This window comes from Triticum urartu, chromosome 4 (genome assembly GCF_003073215.2).
Source record: "Triticum urartu cultivar G1812 chromosome 4, Tu2.1, whole genome shotgun sequence".
NCBI lineage: Eukaryota > Viridiplantae > Streptophyta > Magnoliopsida > Poales > Poaceae > Triticum > Triticum urartu.
Genome location: NC_053025.1, coordinates 100381106 through 100403603, shown reverse-complemented (window position 1 = coordinate 100403603; position 22498 = coordinate 100381106). Strand labels below are relative to the sequence as shown.

At 42.1% G+C, this 22498-nt stretch overlaps 1 protein-coding gene across 1 annotated transcript; it reads left to right on the top strand.

Annotated features, from left to right (window-relative positions):
* Positions 1–16118: 16118 nt before the first annotated feature.
* LOC125550879 (probable ubiquitin-like-specific protease 2B) lies at positions 16119–20324 on the top strand. Its single transcript, XM_048713990.1, has 8 exons — positions 16119–16335; positions 18157–18295; positions 18422–18595; positions 18677–18811; positions 19498–19579; positions 19647–19772; positions 19859–19926; positions 20004–20324. Exons 1-8 carry the CDS (start codon positions 16284–16286, stop codon positions 20029–20031), a joined length of 804 nt encoding a protein of 267 aa, XP_048569947.1. The 5' UTR covers positions 16119–16283; the 3' UTR covers positions 20032–20324.
* Positions 20325–22498: the final 2174 nt, after the last annotated feature.

The window sequence follows — 22498 nt, the reverse complement described above, 5'->3', positions numbered from 1 at the left end:
TTCCACATTGTTATCTGCAATGCTGTTTGAGGATAGAAAGTAAGAATGTTGGATCTTATATTTGGACTTATGAGTGTGATATGCGACTCTTGCTTATCCTATTGACAACCTGAAGATGAAGTCATGTAGCCTCAGTTTCTACCTCTTTTTTACTGGCATGTAAATATTGCATTCAGTAGAAATTCCACGGCAAAAAGGAATATTGTTATATGCTGTAGCGACCAGACCTCAAACAGTCTGATCTCTGTGCTCCGGTGTCATCCCTGGATCAGTAATGCTAACACCACACAGTACTCGGAGGATTTATAGCAGAGTAGCAATCACACACTTATTACATCGAGTGTCTCAAAAGAGAACTTATTACAATAAATATGGCTTAAGGCCATCTAATAACGATAACAGCGGAAGGCTTGGAAGATAAGTGAGTCCATCAACTCCAACGGCATCACTGAGTATAGAACCACGACCTAAAAACTCCTTAATCATCTTCTGAAAAGTCTGCAACATTAACGTTGCAGCCCGAAACGGGTCAGCACATGGAATATGCTGGCAATGTAACACATAGAGAGTAATGGAATGAAACAACTATACTATATGCATATATGGCTGGTGGAAAGCTCTATGGTTACAATTTTGCGTAAAGCCAATTTTTCCCTACTTCAAAGGAATAAATTTAATTACTATCATGGTGGTTGTTAAACATTGAGAATGGTTGACAGCATTCTCAATCCCAATTAAAGTAATCATCATTAAACAAAACCCAACAAAATTAATTTAGAGTAACATGTTGAGATACACACGATAATCCAAGTACTAGATACTCAAGATGTCCATAACCGGGGACACGGCTAACCATGATTAGTTTATTACACTCTGCAGAGGTTTGCGCACTTTTCCCCACAAGACTCGACCGCCTCCGTTGGTTTCTCGCACTACATGGTGTTTGAGAAGACGGATGACCGAGACATAGTCTTTCAGAAGTGCTAGCACCTTACGATCGGGTAGACCATACCACCTACATCCCCTACATCTGCTAGTCTACCACTGTAAGAGTTCGCACGACCTAGTCAACTATGCTAGAGCCCATAATAGCTTGTGGCTGCACACGGAAGTTTCTAGTATGAATAGCCTCATGATCCCTTTGAGCCTGGGTGGCGGTCCAAAAGAAAACAGGCAATCGCTGGAATACCCAGGTGCCTCAATCCACCCAGATGTGTGTTTAAGTTGCCACCTTAGAATACCATTAATTAACAAAACTCACATCTGTCATGGATATCACTCACCCAATCCACGTCTACTAGCATAGCATGGCATAATAAGCAAACGTAGAAGTAACTCCCAAAGGTTTGATAATTACAGGTAATAGGTACTACCTCATCTACTTCCCATCCCACAATTTAATTAGATCCTAATAATGCAGTGTGTGAGGGTTGATCTAATGCAATAAAACTGGGTAGTAGAAAAGGTATGATCAAAGTGTTACTTGCCTTGCTGATGATCCGCGAAACCTAGAGATTCGAAGTAACAAGCGGCGCACTCCGGGTATTCTATCACAGACAAACAAACAAGCATACAATAAGTACTCATCTAATGCACAGGTAAAACTCAAATAAGAGATCTAACCAGAAGGTTCAACTTAAGAACTCTGGTTGGCAAAAGAATCAAATCGAACGAAGCAACAAAAGTCAAACGGCGAAAGAAACAACTTCGTTCTACTAATCTGGATCTAGGGCAAATTTTACAGTATCAAAATCTTGTTTGAGTTGGTTAAACGGATATAGGGTTTCGAGACGAAACTCTAGGCGCTTGAATCGCCTGATTCCGATAAACGAGCGAAAAGTTAAAGTAAAAAGAAAATCGGATCAGGAATCGCGATCAGAAAAATCGCGGATTTAATCCGAGAAAAAGAAAAACGACGAACGCCGATTCTTTTTCTTTTTTCTCTTTTTTTCTCTTTTTTCGGCACGGAAAACGAGGCGCGACGAACCTCGGCGGCGGGATTCCGGCGGCGGCTAGGGCGAGGCGGCGGCTGGGCTGGGGCTGGCTAGGGTTTCCCTCGGGGTGGGCTGCCCCGGCTTATAAAGGCCCCCCCTCGGGCCGGAGTCCTAGTCGGACACGGCCCGTAGGTCGGTTCATTTTTTTTAAAATTATTCCGCTCGGAAGAAAAATAAAAAGAAATACTAAACGGACTTCAAAAATTCCGAAATAAATTTTCACGGGCTTCTAAAATCAAGCCTCACAAGGTGAACATTTATTTGGGACCTAAATGCAATTTTGAAAAACGCACATTTTTCCTAAATTCAAATAAAACACCGAAAAACTCCAAAATAAAATCTTATTTGATTTTATTATTAAATCCTCAATATTTCTTTATTTTGGGAAAGTCATTTTATTCCCTCTCTCATATTTTTGTAATAGAAATAATTGATGATAAAATAAATAAAATCAAATGATCCTATTCTCAAAATTTGAGAAACTCAAATATGAAAATAACGAAATCCCCAACTCTCTCCGTGGGTCCTTGAGTTGCGTAGAATTTCTAGAATCAAAACCAAAAGCAAAATAAAATATGATATGCAATGATGATCTAATGTATAACATTCCAAATTGAAAATTTGGGATGTTACAAACCTACCCCCCTTAAGATGAATTTCGCCCTCGAGATTCGGGTTGGCTAGAAAATAGGTGACGGTGGTCCTTCAGCAAATCTTCCTCTCGTTCCCAGGTGGCTTCATCCTCCGTGTGGTGGCTCCACTGAACTTTGCAAAACTTGATAACCTTGCTGCGGGTGACTCGACTGGCATACTGAAGAATCTTGACTGGTTTCTCCTCATAAGTCAAATCACTGTCCAACTGAATCGCTTCCAGCGGCACTGTATCTCTCAGTGGTATATCAGCCATCTCTGCGTGGCACTTCTTCAACTGGGAAACGTGGAACATGTCGTGAACTCCTGACAATCCTTCGGGCAATTTCAACTTGTAGGCCACTTCTCCCATACGCTCCAAAACTCGATATGGTCCTACAAATCGTGGCGCTAACTTCCCTTTAACTCCAAAATGCTTTGTTCCCCGAAGTGGAGATACTCGAAGATAAGCTCTGTCTCCAACTTCGTAAACTGTCTCCTTGCGTTTAGAATCTGCATAACTCTTCTGTCTGGACTGGGCTACCTTGAGCCTATCGCGAATCAACTTCACCTTCTGTTCAGACTCTTTAATCAAATCAGGTCCAAACAACTGGCGGTCTCCAACTTTGTCTCATGACAACGGTGTCCTGCACCTCCTTCCGTACAAGGCTTCAAAAGGAGCCATCTTTAAACTGGCTTGGTAACTGTTGTTGTAAGAGAACTCTGCATATGGCAAATTATCGTCCCAACTAGATCCATAATCTAGCGCACAAGCTCTCAGCATATCCTCCAAAATCTGATTGACTCTCTCGGTCTGTCCATCTGTCTGTGGATGAAAAGTTGTACTGAATTCTAGCCTGGTACCCAAAGTTTTGTGTAACTGCTTCCAGAACTTTGAGGTAAACTGGGTTCCTCTATCTGATACGATACTCCTTGGAACTCCATGCAGACATACGATCCTGGTCATGTATATCTTTGCCAACTTAGCACTGGTGTAAGTGGTCTTTACTGGGATGAAATGAGCTACTTTCGTCAATCGATTGACTACAACCCAAATCGAGTCATAGCCCGAACGAGTTCTGGGCAATCCCGTGATAAAATCCATGCCTAACTTATCCCACTTCCATTCGGATATCGGCAATGGTTGTAACAATCATGCGGGCTTCTGATGCTCTGCCTTTACTCTCTGACATACATCACAAACTGCTACATACTCCGCAATATCCTTCTTCATTCCAGTCCACCAGAAAATATCCTTCAAATCCAAATACATCTTGGTATTTCCTGGGTGAATCGAATATGGTGAATCGTGGGCCTCTTGCAAAATCAAATTCCTGATCTCCGGGTCATAGGGCACATAAACACGGTCTTCAAACCATAGGGTATCGTATTCATCCTCACGAAATCCTTTAGCTTTTCCTTTGCTCAATTTCTCCTTAATAGCGGCAATCTCTTTGTCAGTCTTTTGAGCTTCTCTGATTTTATCCATCAAAGTTGACTGAATCTCCAATGCTGCTATATGGCCTCTCGGAACTATTTCCAAACATAGTTCACGAAGATTTTCTGCTAACTCCTTGGGTATTTCTCTCGTCATTAACGTGTTGACATGGCTCTTACGGCTTAATGCGTCAGCTACTACATTAGCCTTTCCAGGGTGATAATGCAATTTCATATCATAATCCTTGATAAGCTCCAACCATCTCCTTTGTCTGAGATTCAACTCCTTCTGGGTGAAAATGTACTTCAAACTCTTATGATCCGTGTACACCTCACAATGGTTTCCGATGAGGAAATGTCTCCATGTTTTCAAAGCATGCACTACAGCTGCTAACTCCAAATCATGCATAGCATAATTCAACTCATGAGGCTTCAGTTGTCTTGAGGTATATGAAACAACTCTCCCTTCCTGCATAAGTACTGCTCCAAGTCCTCGACGTGAAGCGTCGCAATACACCTCATAATCTTTGGTCTGGTCTAGCAAAATCAACATTGGTGAGGTAACCAAACGTTTCTTCAACTCCTGGAAACTAGCCTCACATTCCTCCGTCCATACGAACTTGGTATCTTTCTTTAATAACTCCGTCATAGGCTTCGCAATCTTTGAAAAATTCTCAATAAATCTCCGATAGTATCCTGCGAGTCCAAGAAAACTTCGGATCTCTCCAACGGTTGTTGGGGCTTCCCACTTTGTCACGGTATCCACTTTAGAGGGATCTATTGCTATACCTTCTCTAGATATAACGTGTCCGAGAAATCCTACTTCCTTCAACCAAAACTCACATTTGCTGAACTTGGCATATAATTGATGTTCTCTGAGCTTTCCAAGTACCAAACGCAAATGCTCCTTATGCTCCTCTTCATTCCTCGAATAAACCAAGATATCATCAATGAACACTACGATGAACTTATCCAAAAACTCCATAAACACTTTGTTCATCATGTTCATAAAATAGGCAGGTGCGTTAGTCAAACCAAATGACATAACGGTATACTCGTACAACCCATACCTGGTGGTAAAAGCTGTCTTTGGAATATCCTATTCTCGAATCTTCAACTGGTGGTATCCTGATCACAGATCGATCTTGGAAAATACCTTAGTTCCTTGCAATCGATCAAACAGATCATTAATCATTGGTAGTGGGTACTTGTTCTTGATCGTTACTTCGTTCAATCCTCGATAATCAACAACCATCCTTAACGATCCATCCTTCTTCTCCACTAGAAGTACTGGCGATCCCCAAGGTGAAGAACTTGGGCGAATATATCCCTTATCCAGTAACTCCTTAATCTGCTTCTTAATTTGCACCAAATCCTTTGCTGGCATCCTATATGGTCTCTTTGATATTGGCCCTGTGCCTGGCAATAGCTCAATCAACAACTCGATATCTCTATCCGGTGGCATGCCTGGCAACTCTTCCGGAAATACATCGGGAAAATCCCTTACCACTGGTACTTCCTCCTGCACAACTCCTATTAAGCAATTTACTTGACTCCTCTTCGGCACATGTCGGGATACATACTTGATCCTTCTCCCTTCTGGTGTGGTAAGCAAAATTGACTTACTAGCACATTCAATATTCCCTTCATACTTCGATAACCAATCCATGCCTAATATCACATCCAATCCTTGAGATTCCGATACTATTAGGTCTGAGGGAAAAACATAGTTACCAATCCTTAATGGTAACCGATCACACTATAGACTAGTCACATACTCTGCTCCAGGCGAGGTTACTAACATGGGTGACCTAAGGGCTTGGGTTGATAGGTTGTACTTATCCACAAATCCCCTTGAGATGTAAGAATGCGATGCACCAGTATCAAAAAGAACGAGTGCAGTAAATGACTTAACCAAAAACTTACCTATTACTGCATCGGGCTGAGCTTCAACCTCCTCCATGCTAACGTGGTTCACCTGTCCCCTGTTGAAAGGGTTAGGCTTCTTTCCAGAGCTTCCATTGCCATTTCCATTTTGTATTTCAGGACATTCATTGGCATAATGTCTGGTCTTTGAACACTTAAAGTAAGTGACTTGGCTCAGGTCCTTCTTGGTTGGGGTTGATGGGTTGGTGCGGTTCTGGCCATTGCTTCCTCCATTCCCATTACCATTCCTGGTGCCATTGTGATTGTGCAAGCTACCACCTCCATGGGTATGCTGAAAATGTCCTCCCGGTCTAGGGGTAAAACGTGGCTTCTGCTGAGCTCCTGAAGTGTATTTTCCTTGTCCATACTTCCTCTTGCGATTCTCAATTTGCTGTTTCTTCCCTTCAATCATAAGAGCACGGTCTACCAACTCCTGGTAGTTGTTGAAGGTTGCTACCATCAACTGCATGCTCAACTCATCATTCAGTCCTTCCAGAAACTTCTCCTGCTTAGCTGCATCCATAGCGACGTCATCTGGGGCATAACGTGCTAACTTACTAAAGTCCTCCACATACTGGCCAACTGTCCGTCCTCCTTGGCGCAAGTTGCGAAACACACGCTTCTTCATGGCCATAGCTCCTGCTGAAACGTGTGCAGTACGAAAAGCTTGCTGAAACTGGTCCCATGTGACAGTGTCGACTGGGAAAGTGGCTGTGAAATTCTCCCACCATGATGATGCGGGTCCTTCTAACTGATGTGCGGCAAACTTCACCTTCTCCGCATCTATGCATCCTGCTGTGGTCAACTCCCTAGCTATCTTGCGGAGCCAATCATCTGCTACTATCGGTTCAGTGCTACTAGAAAACACCGGCGGATTCAGCCTAAGAAAGCGGGCTAAGTGATCAACAGGTGGTGGTGGTGGTGGTGGGTTGTTGTTGTTGTTCCCCTGATTCTGATTCTGGACTAGCAATTGCATCAATGTGTTCTGCTGCTGGATCAACTGAGTGAGCTCCGGTGGAAAGGCAAATCCGGGGTCACGTCTCGGAGGCATCTGAGGGTTTAGAAAAGATGAGATATAAGAATAGAGGGGGTCTAAAGAGAAAACACTACCCATATGCACATGAGGCAAAAGCAAACAATTCACTTCATTCAATCAAACAAGGGCATACAATCGATCTAACTATCGCAAAAGTGCTCGGACTACTATATTTACATGGTGGACTACTACTACTGATGAGGTGGTCTACTAGAAATATTCTTCGGTTGCAGACTCCATGATATCTGCTCCAGCTTCATCAGCATAATCATCATTGCTACTATCTTGTTTCGAGTCGGTGTCGTCGATGATGATGTAGTCTTCGGGGCTAATCTCCTTGGGTTCTTCGTCTTCATCTACTGGTGTAGGTCCTCCCATAAATATCGCTAACTTCATTGTTAGGTCGGCATTCTTATCCACTAGTACTTCAATTTCCTCTTCATAATCTTCACGTGTAGCCTTGAGTTCTTCCTCCAGTTCATTGATTCTAGTCTTAGCCTTCTTCAGATCTATCATGTCGGCGCACATCTGCTTCTCCTGTCGTCGAATGTGCTGGTTTAGATACTGAATAAAAGCTGCAATTGATCTATCCTTCCTGGTGCTGATCATCTCCCAGTGTTCATCTCGGCGCCCACAAATCTGGTAGATAGTATCCTTGAGATCCTTGCGGTAGACTTCTCCAATGCGTCCCATGGCGATGTGAGCTGTCATGCTCTGTCCTAGACTCCAAGTTGGTGCATCAAAAGAAAACTCTATGGGTTCAGTGACTGGCATGAACGTCCTTCCTGGAACTTGAACTTGAATCATCCAGCGCTCTTCTTCAGGTAAAGTGGCGCTGTAGGTTCCGGTGAAGCTTGGTACTCCTATGCTCAGGTATCTAGTGACTTCCTTCAAGTGACGTCCAAAAGGTGTATCTTCATCTGGTTGTGTGAACTTGTTCCTTGCATCCTCCATCCTAAAGAGTAGAAAAGATGAGAGGTCAGAAGAGAAGAGAGTGAATAGTGATCTAGGTCTTTTAGCTTAGTGGTCGTGTCCTACAGTCAGTGTGTACTCTGATACCATCTCTGTAGCGACCAGACCTCAAACAGTCTGATCTCTGTGCTCCGCTGTCATCCCTGGATCAGTAATGCTGACACCACACAGTACTCGGAGGATTTATAGCAAAGTAGCAATCACACACTTATTACATAGAGTGTCTCAAAAGAGAACTTATTACAATAAATATGGCTTAAGGCCATCTAATGACGATAACAGCAGAAGGCTTGGAAGATAAGTGAGTCCATCAACTCCAACGGCATCACTGAGTATAGAACCACGACCTAAAAACTCCTTAATCGTCGTCTGAAAAGTCTGCAACATTAACGTTGCAGCCCGAAACGGGTCAGCACATGGAATATGCTGGCAATGTAACACATAAAGAGTAATGGAATGAAACAACTATACTATATGCATATATGGCTGGTGGAAAGCTCTATGGTTACAATTTTGCGTAAAGCCAATTTTTCCCTACTTCAAAGGAATAAATTTAATTACTATCATGGTGGTTGTTAAACATTGAGAATGGTTGACAGCATTCTCAATCCCAATTAAAGTAATCATCATTAAACAAAACCCAACAAAATTAATTTAGAGTAACATGTTGAGATTCACACGATAATCCAAGTAATAGATACTCAAGATGTCCATAATCGGGGACACGACTAACCATGATTAGTTTATTACACTCTGCAGAGGTTTGCGCACTTTTCCCCACAAGACTCGACCGCCTCCGTTGGTTTCTCGCACTACATGGTGTTTGAGAAGACGGATGACCGAGACATAGTCTTTCAGAAGCGCTAGCACCTTACGATCGGGTAGACCGTACCACCTACATCCCCTACATCTGCTAGTCTACCACTGTAAGAGTTCGCACGACTTAGTCAACTATGCTAGAGCCCATAATAGCTTGTGGCTGCACACGGAAGTTTCTAGCATGAATAATCTCATGATCCCTTTGAGTCTGGGTGGCGGTCCATAAAGACAAACAGGCAATTGCTGGAATACCCAGGTGCCTCAATCCACCCAGATGTGTGTTTAAGTTGCCACCTTAGAATACCATTAATTAACAAAACTCACATCTGTCATGGATATCACTCACCCAATCCACGTCTACTAGCATAGCATGCCATAATAAGCAAAAGTAGAAGTAACTCCCAAAGGTTTGATAATTACAGGTAATAGGTACTACCTCAACTACTTCCCATCCCACAATTTAATTAGATCCTAATCATGCAATGTGTGAGGGTTGATCTAATGCAATAAAACTGGGTAGTAGAAAAGGTATGATCAAAGTGTTACTTGCCTTGCTGATGATCCGCGAAACCTAGAGATTCGAAGTAACAAGCGGCGCACTCCGGGTATTCTATCGCAGACAAACAAACAAGCATACAATAAGTACTCATCTAATGTACAGGTAAAACTTAAATAAGAGATCTAACCAGAAGGTTCAACTTAAGAACTCTGGTTGGCAAAAGAATCAAATTGAATGAAGCAACAAAAGTCAAACGGCGAAAGAAACAACTTCGTTCTACTAATCTGGATCTAGGGCAAATTTTACAGTAGCAAAATCTTGTTTGAGTTGGTTAAATGGATAGAGGGTTTCGAGACGAAACTCTAGGCGCTTGAATCGCCTGATTCCGATAAACGAGCGAAAAGTTAAACTAAAAAGAAAATCGGATCAGGAATCGCGATCAGAAAAATCACGGATTTAATCCGAGAAAAAGAAAAACGACGAACGCCGATATTTTTTTTTCTCTTTTTTATTTCTCTTTTTTTCGGCACGGAAAACGAGGCGCGACGAACCTCAGCGACGGGATTCCGGCGGCGGCGGCGGCTCGGCTGGGGCTGGCTAGGGTTTCCCTCGGGGTGGGCTGCCCCGGCTTATAAAGGCCCCCCCTCGGGCCGGAGTCCTAGTCGGACACGGCCCGTAGGTCGGTTCGTTTTTTTTAAATTATTCCGCTCGGAAGAAAAATAAAAAGAAATACTAAACGGACTTCAAAAATTCCGATATAAATTTTCACGGGCTTCTAAAATCAAGTCTCACAAGGTGAACATTTATTTGGGACCTAAATGCAATTTTGAAAAATGCACATTTTTCCTAAATTCAAATAAAACACCGAAAAACTCTGAAATAAAATCTTATTTGATTTTATTATTAAATCCTCAATATTTCTTTATTTTGAGAAAGTCATTTTATTCCCTCTCTCATATTTTTGTAATAGAAATAATTGATGATAAAATAAATAAAATCAAATGATCCTATTCTCAAAATTTGAGAAACTCAAATATGAAAATAACGAAATCCCCAACTCTCTCCGTGGGTCCTTGAGTTACGTAAAATTTCTAGGATCAAAACCAAAAGCAAAATAAAATATGATATGCAATGATGATCTAATGTATAACATTCCAAATTGAAAATTTGGGATGTTACATATGCTCTTACCTCTCTTTGTTGGTGGTTTCATATTCTGTAAATCTAGTGATCCTTTTAGCTAAAGGGCACCTATGAACAAAAATCAACATTTGAATTTCATGTTGAATCTGAATCACTTGGTTTATACAGAGTTCTAAAATTGTTACTTATTTTGGTTATCCTCGGTGTCAATAGTTGCGCCTTGGTAAGAGGTAGGTGTAGTATTGTTTGAGTTCTATGGTGTTTGGATAATCGGACTGTGAAATAGTAAAAGTTTGGTCATCTCTGTGTTTATATAGAGCTTGTAACTTCTATTTTGTAGCTGATGGCAAACCTCTCAATACTTATCGCTGAACATTGTTGGGCCATCAGTTCTTTGCGTGGGGATGGCTGGAAGTATTTCATGGTTCATGTTAGTTTTTCCTAATAAGGTTGAAATTAGGAAGAAAAATATAACCTCTGAATGAATAGAAATTGTCTAACCTTTGTAGAGGGCAACATTTGCGAATTGCCGACCGAGAAGCTTTTCTTTGGGACATACCTTATGGGGAACCTGGACATCGAATTAATATTCATTCCAGCAAGTATAACATCGAATCTTTGTATGGACGGGTATGTATGGTGAATATCATACTTTGATAAGCGCCAAACAACCTCATTTGGTGTAATATAGCAACATTCTTGATGATTATCTATTTCATTGACTGTTTGAAGTGACGAAGAAGATGATCCAACATTAGACTCCATTTTCAATCTGGTACAATAAAATCCCTTTGTCACATACTTGAAAGGATATTTGCACATACTGTACCACCAGTGAACCTTGTGAGGTACAACAAATTTGTTATTAATGTCAATCCATTTTTATTGCATATGTATGAAACCATTCTCTAATATAGAGGTTTGCTAATTTTTTGCATTATCCTAAGTAACATCCATTCCTAAGTAGAGAAGAATACTAACGTACCAAGTGCAGGAGTATATGAAACATTAACCTAGAGAAGTAACACTTGAAAGGCATAATATATTTTTTACCTGGAGGCCATAATCTTGGGTTCTGTTTCTACCATGGAATGCCAAATTTCTTTTGAAGTTTCCTTACTTTCTACCATGTATTGATTTGCTCTCTACACTCCATCTATACGGTATTATGTAAGGAACTAAATGAAAAATACGACATTTGATAGGACTAACTGTACCAAAACCAACAAATAAGTATGTGTATGACTAACTGAGGTTCATCAAGCAATGAACTTATATAAGAGAGGAGAGACTACGCACCAGTGGTGTAGCAAGAGGCCTGTCACATCGAAGAACTTCGGATCTGGAGCTCAATCTGACAGATTCAAAAAGCATAAATTCAGTAACAGAAAAAATTGGGGGGGGGGGCTGAAAATAGGGAGCGTCACCTACCAGAGTGCAGGCCGGTTCCGAGAGTAGAGCACGAGTAGGTCGACGATGATGACAGTACATCATCCTTTTAAAGACAAAGGAGGCCACTGGTCAATTAAATCTGCACTTTCATGCGCACTTGCAAGGTAATGAAGGGTGCGGTAATGAGAGGCGATGAAAGCTGACGTTTCTTGCATTTGTGGCTACGGTTTCTTGCATTTCTGGTCGTTTTTTCATGAGGGCGCAGAAGAGAGAGCGGCGGCGGCGGGCGGAGAAGAGGAAGGTGGGCGTCATACTGCAGATCAGCAGATGGGTAGATTAGAATCATGACCTACTAAGCCTTGCGTTTTACATGGGCTAGGACTAATGACAAACTAACACAGCCACGGGCCTGTTTTACATGGGCTACCACCAACGACCAGGCTTAGCTACTGGGCTGGGCAACCCACATGCAAAAAATTGGGAAACACGATACGCAAAAATGTATCGACCGCTGGTGGTACTCGCTGAATGGTGCTACCCGATGCGTTTTCTGTTGGGTCAACCACATGGTGCGGTGGGGATGCGAGCGCATCGGAAAAACGTGTGGGGTCAACCGGCGCTGGGCTGGAGGTGGGTGGGAGGGATCAGATCCGCAGCTGTCGTGCGGGCTGCGTGTGAGGGAAAAAGCAAGTATTTTTCCACCACCGTGACAACATGGAATAAGAATGATTGGGTGATTTTAGAAGTTGAAAAATGACGTGGCAACTTGATGATATGGACAGTGTGCATGAAGAGAGAATAGGGAGAAGTGGGGAGCAACTTCTTAAGAACGGTAGATATGGGCGCATGCTTCCAGCAAGCTTCAGCTCCCTTGCGTATTGGGTGTAATCGATGGGCTTGATTTTAAATCCGATCTTACAACATGGGCATGTACTTTTGTGATGTTATTGGATTTAATAAGAAATAAAACCATAGTGATCAAACAATCACACTGGCCAAACCACCTCCATCTCTAGCCATATTTTTCCAAAAAAGGCAATGACGATGGCCTCGTCAAAGATAGGGCGATGGCAGCTACAACTTTCATATTTGCTCACTTCTCGCGTGACTATTAGGACTCCGGCGTGGGCTGCTGATACTACATTTGACCCCAACCCTCCTCCAAAATCCGTAAGTGCATCTCCCTGTAAGTCTAAACCCGCCTTCTTTCCATGGTTGCGTCCTTGACTCGTTTGCCCGTCAATGACCCAATCAATAGAAAACAACACCTACAATGGGATCGAAGACATGACCTGGCCGCTATAGGTTGAAATGATGAGATTGCTAATTAAGAGGTATCCCTTGCAAAGGTCACTCCCACCTTCTCGGGGTTGACACATGACACACTCGTAACCGGAGAGTTTTTTTTGTAGATTCGTTTATTCATAACGTTTTATCTCTTAAATCATGCGTCTAAATCCTAAACCGTTTTCATCGTTGGATGTCTCACGTTGAGACCTTCGGAACTAGATCCATGTTAATAGGTTTTGATGAACATTTTTCACGGAAATAAGTGGAAGAGAAAAACCCGAGCTGGAAGCACGTTTTCTAAACTTTTCCCCCTTCCGAGAGACATAACTGTGCCTCTCACAGAAGCAAATATGTGCTTTTTGCGAAAGAAAAAACATGTTTTTTTCCTTTCTGAGAGGCACAATTGTCTTGTGTTCATGAGAAGCAAACTTGTTCCTCCCATGGAAGAAAAAACACACTTTTTCCTTTTTCGAAAGGCACAATTGTGCCTTTCGTGGAAGCGCATCTATGCCTCCCATGAAAGAAAAATGTGTTTTTTTCCTTTCTAAGAGGCTCAGCTATGTTTCTCGCGAAAGCAAATCTGTGCCTTCTGTGAGAGAAAAAAGTATGTTTTTTTTCTTTTCCGAGAGGCACAACTCTCGCGGAAGCAAATCTATGTCTTCTGTGAAAGAAAAAAACTTTTTTCACCCAAAAACCCGAAAATATCATCCAAAATCTAGGAAAAACGGGTGAAAACCGAAAAGCTAGGAAACCAGGAAAAACCCATCTAAAACCCAAAAATATGTACAGAATAATAACAATAAATCCTAAAAGAAACGCACAACATGTGACACGTGACCGCGGCTGAGAGCGCGTCAGATGGGACGCTCTCAGCCCACCAAAAGTGACCGTTCCGGGCTGCCACAAGGGTGACCCCTTGATTAGTTACCCCCATAAAACGGTATGTAGGGAAGACCTCCTCCGGATGTATGAAGCGTGACAAGGAAACATGGGCACCCGACATAGGGGTTTTAGTCTTGCTTGCTTAGCCTGTACAAACACTGCATGGCCCATCTAGTTGTCCACTTCTATTGGCCACGCCCACTATGTTGTACCATGTTGAACACATAATTTCGTATGTGTCACATTATGTGTCAAAGTGTCAAGCGTTCGCATAGGAAGTGACATACATGGGCCGACCCAGTTAGTGTTTTTGTGGCGTGCAAGCTTCCCAATTTTGGGAACCTTCTAAACAATTCCTGACCGTTTTTTGGAACCTTCCAGAAAGTTTGTGAACTGCTTTTCTCTTTTTTGGTTTTTTTGGTTTTTTAGTGTTTTTCCTTTTTTTTTGTTTTGTCTACTTCTTTTCATTTGTTATTTTCTATTTCTCTTTTATATAAATTTAAAATTTTCAAAAAAACATAATCCAAAATTTTGTTTGATTTATTTTTTTCGGTTTTTAAATGTTGTACGCGTCATTAAAAAATGTTTTGAATTCCAATATTTTTTTATTCCGAAAAAATTCACTTCTTAAAAATATGTCTGGAATTTCGTAATTTGTTCAAAATTTTAATAAGTGCTCTAAAATTCAAAAAAATATTGTAATTTCAAAATATTCACATTTAAAAATAATGAATTTGTACTTTGTTCGCAATTTTTTTAATAAATATTCGATTTTTAAAAAGTGTATTTCAAAATTTGTTTGTTTTTTCGTAAAAATGTTCAAAATTTCTAAATATAATGTTCATACTTAAAAACAATTGACCCACTAACCATATTATTCACAGGGGTATAATATTGTGAACTTCCGTACTCACTACATATAATAACGGCAAGCCACGTTAACACTGCATGTGTGCTAATGGGCCGGCCTAGTTGATTGCTCCTATGTATAGCGCTGTTATACGACACAAAATGCGTCATATAGGAGGTCCATTAAACGCGTGAACATTAGACGATACCCGACGGCTCAGATCACATACTATAAGACATCAACCAAGCCACCCCACGTGTAAGTGCCTCTTCTCACGTTCTCTTTTCTCCACAAAACAAATTGATGGCTCATTCAATTTAAAGGATATGTAGTGTTCAAAAATAAATAAATAAATAAATAAATAAATAGAGGATATGGAGAGAAATTTCACGGAATTTTATTCATGAGATATTTCCTATGTTTATGCCTCATTTAGTTTATAGGATTTTTGTAGGAATTAGTTATAAAGGACAGGAATTGTGTAGGATTTTTTTTGTAAGTCCTTTTGGTTTGTAGGAATATAACCTTATTCTCGTACAAGATAAGGAACCAATTCAATATTTTTTTCCTATAGAATGTGAGATACTCCCTCCGTTCCAAAATAGATGACTCAACTTTGTAATAACTTTAGTACAAAATTAGTACAAAGTTGGGTCATCTATTTTGGAACGGAGGGAGTACATGTCATTTTATTTTCTATGATTTTTCTATTTCATGATGTTTCTATCCCATGAACCAAAGGAGAGCTTAGTATTTGTTTTATAGTAATGAAGTACCTTTTGTTTTAGAAAATATAGTAATGAGGTACGTGATCCCTAACGATTATATATCGACATGGTTTCTAAAGATTTTGCATTAAGTTTTTCAGGGGATTTTTTGCATTAAGTGAGATCTCATGAAATTTTCAAAGGTTTTTGCATTAAGTGAGATCAGGAAAATTCTCTAAGAAACAAAATAGGCATGGTATCCCAATTCTTTACTTTTTCCTCTTTGTACTCTCTTCATTTTAAAATATAGTGCGCCCGCGTTTTTCGAGGTCCAATTTTGATCATAAATTTAACCAACGAGACCTACTACGGCGAGAAAAAAAATTATATAATTGAAAACTTTTTTTGAATACGAATTCACTGATATAACTTTGCTCCGGCCGTAGTCGATCTCGTTGATTAAATTTATGGTCAAAATTGAAGCATGAAAATAGAGAAAACACTATATTTTGAAAGAGAGTGAGTATGATTTAGCGAAGGCCAAGGGAGAAGAGCACTAGCACAGCATGGCCAAAACCCCAACCCATTCCGTTCCGCCCACCACTGTTTGAGCTTCCTCTCCTAGCCCCTTTTGCCCACCCGCCGGATCCCGTCGAACCAAACCCTAGCAACCGCTCGCCACCCGGGACGGCTCGCCGTCGTCGCCATGCCCCGCCGCAGCCAGAGCAGTGCCCCCATCGACCTCGACGAAGAGGATGGTGAGCGCCCCCCCCCGCCCCCCCCCACCCCACCCCCGGCGAAAATCTTCATCTCTGCCCCCTTCCCTTCCCCTTTTATCTCTGCGATTTTAGGCCTGTTCTTGTGATTCCCGGGGTTGCTTCGTGATCAGCTTGCTACAGAGCTGGTTAACGGCGCCCTTAGGCCGCTACTTTCTCTATAAGGGTTTATGGTTTTTTTTAGAGAAAATCGGATACCCCGATCTCTGCATCAGTGATGCATATAGATGGTGGCATATGGTTTGTCAGTAGGTCCAGGGCCCCATTGCATTAGTTCAGCGATGATGATGCTGGAATAAGTCGTTTCATTTCCTGGAGCAAATACTGATTGCGTGTTGCAAGGCTCGATTTGACTCATCTGGTGCATTTGTGCCAAAATTGCAGTGTGTAGAGGATGTTGTTTCTAATGTGTATCCTGCTTATACTGAAGGAGTACAAATGTTTTGTTTTTTGTACTCCATCCGTCTCAAAATAAGTGTCTCAACTTTGTATTAACTTTAGTACAAAGTTGTACTAAGGTTGAAACACTTATTTTGGGATGGAGGTAGTACTAGTTAACATGTTCACCAGGGTGCTAGGCAGGCGGGTGGCAAGCGCCTAACGGCTATTCAAGATTGCACATATCTAGTCATTACATCGGTGCGTTGGTGCTATCTAGATGAAAAAATCACCATGTTTATCCTTTTCTTTTAGCTTTTTGAGGATTAAACTGTGTATATGATAGCAGAGAAGGCTTCATAGATTTTAATGGCTTTTAGCTTAGTGTTTGCTTAGGTTTTTGGCACATACTAACACAGTCGTATACAGCTATGTTTTATCATAGGAATAATTATTGCTGTAATGTGTTTTGTGTGTTCATTTATGTGATTTGTAGCCTAGTGAATTGCACTCACTATCAAGTTATAGGTTGATTCCTTATTTCATATATTGGGTGTTGCAGCCGAAAAGACCTTGTGGTTTGAGGTCAGATTGTTGGTTTGCAGTTTGTTGAACTTCTTGTACTTGGAATACGTCTTTTAGTTTGGCAAACTGTTTGATCTTGATAAGGCACATCCTATCATTTATTTACCAACTGATCATTGTCATGATATGCCAGCTAACATGCTTTCATTTCTAGATCATCACTTAATTATGCTCATGGTGTTCTTGCCCGGTAGATATTTTATAGTAGTTGTTTATAAATCACCATTCCCACTCCATCTGTTTGTAAGGATATTGTATTGTTGATAATTTTCTTGTTTTAAATTGTTTATCTCTTTGTATGTATGACCAATAGAACTGAACACTGTTGTAGCCTGGATGAGTGTTTTAGTTTTTATCACGTGTCAGAACATGATAATGATTCTTATATAATGAAAGGTTGCAAAAATTAATAAAGCTAACATTTGGAGAGAATTTACAATGCCTAAGGAAATGGTAGTTGTTTGTTTAAAACTGCAAAAGATTTGTTTTCCTTGATGCATCAACCAAAGTTCAGCCATTCTCATTCAGCAGAAGAAAAAAACTTGACCCTATGAAGGCCTGAACTATTGATCCTTTGTATGCTCAGTGTGATTAGGGTCAGTGGTTATTATTTGTGCTTGGTTCTTAGTCATGTGTCTTATTTCAATTTAAGACAACAGTAATTGTGATGTTTCCTAGATGGCTTCCAAAGCCGAGAGGCCAAAAAGTAGGAGAAAGTGGCCTTTAGCTATATGCAGTTTCCCTGGTGGATCTACCTGTGATACAGATTGCTTATTTTTAAAGTTAAATTCGAATTACACTTTCAGTTTAACTAGTTAACTTCCATGTTTCCTTGTGTAGAGTGCAAGACCAAGCGCTCTCGAGCGAGTATAAGGCCAGCACCGAAGGTGCCTGGGAGCTCAAATCGCATTGCAAGTAGCAGAAGGGACAAGGAAAATCAAGACAAATTGGATACCCGTATCTTCGATTTATACATGGAGTACACCTCCCCCCCCCCCCCCCCCCCCCCACACACACACACACACAATCATGTTTCAAGAAAGCAAATAATTGGTCTTGGAGAAATTTTGTATGCTTATTTGCTGCTGTAAATTTGTGCATATAGGAACCTTTGGAAGCGTACAGATGAAGATCAGAAGAATGCTTGCGCATATTTGGATCCATTATGGTTTAACAGTTACGTTAATGGGGACAAAGAACAGAAATCAAGAATTCTTAGATGGACAAAGAAATTGAAAATATTTTCAAGAAAATATGTGTTTGTCCCTATTGTTCGTTGGTAGGTCAGTCTTGTTTTACCTCGTGGATTAACTTATTTGATTGCAAAAGAGCAATGGGATTTCCACTTTCGTAACTGCAGGGGACATTGGAACCTCCTTGTCCTATGCCACTTTGACGAGACAGACTGCTCAGATGCAAAAAAAGGACCGCGAATGCTGCTGCTGGATTCACTTAACACAACAGATCCGAAGAGGTTGGCACCTGAAATAAGAGGGTATGGTCCTTCTATACCTTCATCTCATACCTCTAATATAAGTATAATACTGATCTTAATGATGATGCACATGTTTTGCTATATTACGGTTATCTGACTGACCAGTTGTTGTGTCTAGTAGACGATTCATATATTAGAAACAAGATGATGTTCTTTTGGTTGAGACTTGTATGCACTGTTGAAGCAGACAACAGGGTTACCTGTACTCCTGTTGTCACTCATGAAGATTATGCCATGAATAGTATCCATGCCAGTGAGTCAGCCCAAGACAGTAGCAGAATGTGCGCTCATCAAAATCCAGCTTCGCACATCACATCACAAATCATCTAACCCTTGCTGAACATAGTTAGTGATGTGTATTTAGCGGTCCTTGTCATTTATCCTGGAGGTTTTTAGTCTATTTTTGTTGAAAATTACTTTAGTTATATATGTATAGGTAAATTATCTGGGGCACCCAGGTGCCTGAGCACCTTGATTGGGTCAGACCCGTTAGTGCATTTGTTTAAAAGCAACCAACCTCGCATTTCATTAATTCCCAATTTTACTTGCATGCAAGACATACCATGTAAGGGATAACACCAACAGACTGAATATGCTTGTGATAGCACATAAGCAACAATACTGTATCATGCTCACAGCCCTATAACTCCCTGTTTTATTTAATCTTTTCTTTGCTGCTTTATCAGATTCATTCGTGGTATTTATGAAATCGAAGAGCGGGAAGAAAGTGTGCACTTCATAAAAAAAATCCGTCTTGAGTTTCCTAAGGTATGATGTTTAATAATTGCTTTTTGAATCTAGAGTTCTTGTCATCATCCACAACAAAACTGTGCAGGTGCCACAGCAAAATGGGGAGGAATGTGGTATATATGTTCTTTACTTCATCCACTGTTTTCTTCAAAACGGAAAATTGGCAGAAATTCTTCAGAATAAAACACTGGAAGAAGATTTCAGCCAGCTGGTGTGCCATACTGTCATGCATTTCCATCTTCTCACTCCCTTGTTCTACTTAACAAATGCTTCTCTAATTTGTTGGTCTATGAATAGTTTGATGATGGCACCTTTGATCCAGAGGAACTAGAGAACTTCCGCAAGGATGTTCATGCATTCCAAGTGTATGTTTCTCACGTCATCTTTATTTCCTGCATGTTAAATTTAGTGATGTAACTGTAATTTCTTTATGACTTTGCAGGGAAAGGAGTACCGAAACTGGACAGTAGGTGGATTGTGGCATTGTGCTGCATATATGTAGTTAGTTATTACTCCCTCCGCTGGACAGAGGGGGTATAAGGCAGTGGAAATTTTCATCTTCGCTGGTAGCAAATTCTGAGGAAGCTTGAAGGTCGTGGAGAAGCTGGTGGTAATATACAGCTTATGCAGCCGAGAGAAAGCCAACTCCATGGAGCTTCGTGACAGTTAGCAGGTGTTATATGATCTGTACTGGATTCTAGAATTGTTGTGTATCAACTTTATGGACTGGAATGATCTCAATAGTCTCAACTTGTTTCTCGAAGTCTTAAGAGCAACTCTAATGGGGTGACCCATTTCGTCCGCGGCCGTTACAGAAAAAGCGGCCCAACGCGCGGACCCAAACGGACGCGCGACCGTTTTTTGTCCGCGAGCGACCCATTCCCGGCCCATTTTTAAGCCTGATTTGCGTCGGCGCGGACACGCGACAGACGCGTGCGCTCGCCAACTCCTGTCCTCGGGCCCGCTGGTTTGTGGCACATTGGCCTCCCCTCTCATCCCCCATCCCGGCCAACAAGCAACCCTTGCCCCCGCATCCTCATTGAAGCCGCCGCCCATTTTTGCCGGCGACTCTTCCAGCTGCCGCCGCCTCCACATCCGCCCAGCAACGCCGCCCCTCCCCCCAGTCGCCCATCGCCGCCGTTTTGCCGCCGGGGAGCAAACTGGTTCCCGCCGCCGCTTCCCCCAACGCCCAGCCGCCTGCGACCAAGAAGATGCCTCGCCGCCCCCGCCACATACGACCGGCACGCTCGTCGGACGCCGTCACACTCAGAAGACGCCGGCAGGGCAGCTAGTTGGTCTGTGGGCGCCGCGTCTTCCCTCGCTGACCGTCTCCTTCTTCGACGCCCGCAAGCTGTTCGACAGTTTGCCAAGGTACGAAAATGGACTCCGCCGACGAGTTCTTTTTCCACAATTTCCGTTGCGACTCCGACGATTCGTCGTCCGACGACGAGGAGGAGATATTGGCTGCCGTCTTGGTCCATCACCACCTGAACAACCAGCGGCCGTTGTTCCGTGGCTCCATTCCGGGCCACCTTCCGGCGTTGAATCGTAATCGAGAGCGGGCATTTCCTTCTCTGGAAGGACTACTTTGATAGAAACAAACCCGTTGTTCAAACATCACAAATTCCGCCGCCGGTCCGTATGAGTAGGCATGTTTTCAACCGTATTAGAGAGGGAGTGGTCGGCTATGATGACTACTTCGAGTGCAAAGAGGATGCCGTCGGCAAGATTGGTTTCTCCTCTTATTAGAAATGCACTGCTGCCATCCGAATGCTTGCATACGGAGTGCTCGGTGATCTCATTGACAAGTACGTCCGTATGAGCGAGTCTACATGCCTAGAGTCCCTGTATAAGTTCTGCAAGACTGTGATTGCTGTGTTTGGCCCTGAGTACTTGAGAGAGCCGACAACTGAAGATACAACCAATTTGTTGGCGATGAATGCCATCAGGGGCTTCCCGGGGATGCTTGGCAGCATAGACTGCATGCACTGGGAGTGGAAGAACTGCCCTTCTGCTTGGCAAGGGCAGTATAAGGGACATGTCAGGGCTTGCACTGTCATACTAGAGGCCGTGGCGTCTCAAGATCTCTAGATCTGGCACTCTTTCTTTGGCATGGCTGGATCACACAATGATATCAACGTGCTTCATCGCTCGCCGGTGTTTGATAGGCTTGCCGAAGGCAACAGCCCATCGGTGAACTTTACTGTCAACGGCCACAACTACGACAAAGGGTACTATTTGGGTGACGGTATCTATCCTCAGTGGACCACTATTGTCAAGGTAATACTGTCGTGGAATTGTCACGTCAGATGTCCTAGCAAAAGGACTTAGTTGTAGAGCCATCGCAACTAGGAAGCTTAAACGGGTTAATCGGGACAAAGGACACGAGAGATTTTATACTAGTTCGGCCCCTTACGAAGAAGGTAAAAGCCTACGTCTAGTTGTGTTGGAATTGCTGGGGTTTCGATCACCAAGAGGCTAATCCACCGGCTTGGTTATCGATCTCTTGTTTCTTGCCCTAAGCCGCCACCGGGTCATCCCCTTATATACACGGGTTGACGCCTGGCGGCCTACAGAGTCCCGGCCGGCTAATAAAGCGTGTCCGGCTCAATGACTTCTTTTACATGCCTTTCCTTACAAGTCTTTCCTTACATACGGTGGTTTACAATATTGGGCCTTAAGCCGCCTCTGGGCTTAGGCCTTCTATAAGCCTTAATGAACTATCGCCTTGACTGTTTTCTGGGCTTCCTTTATGACCTGTCATTGGGACTGACCCGGCCCCTCCTGGACGGGTCATAACTGATAGCTATATCCCCAACATTAGGCCCCAGGTTGACTTTGAACTTTGTTCTTTATCAATCTTCAATACTTAGAAAAAATCCATCTTCTCTTCGCAAAAAATTTTGTAACCCGCCATGATGTCATCTCTTGAAAACA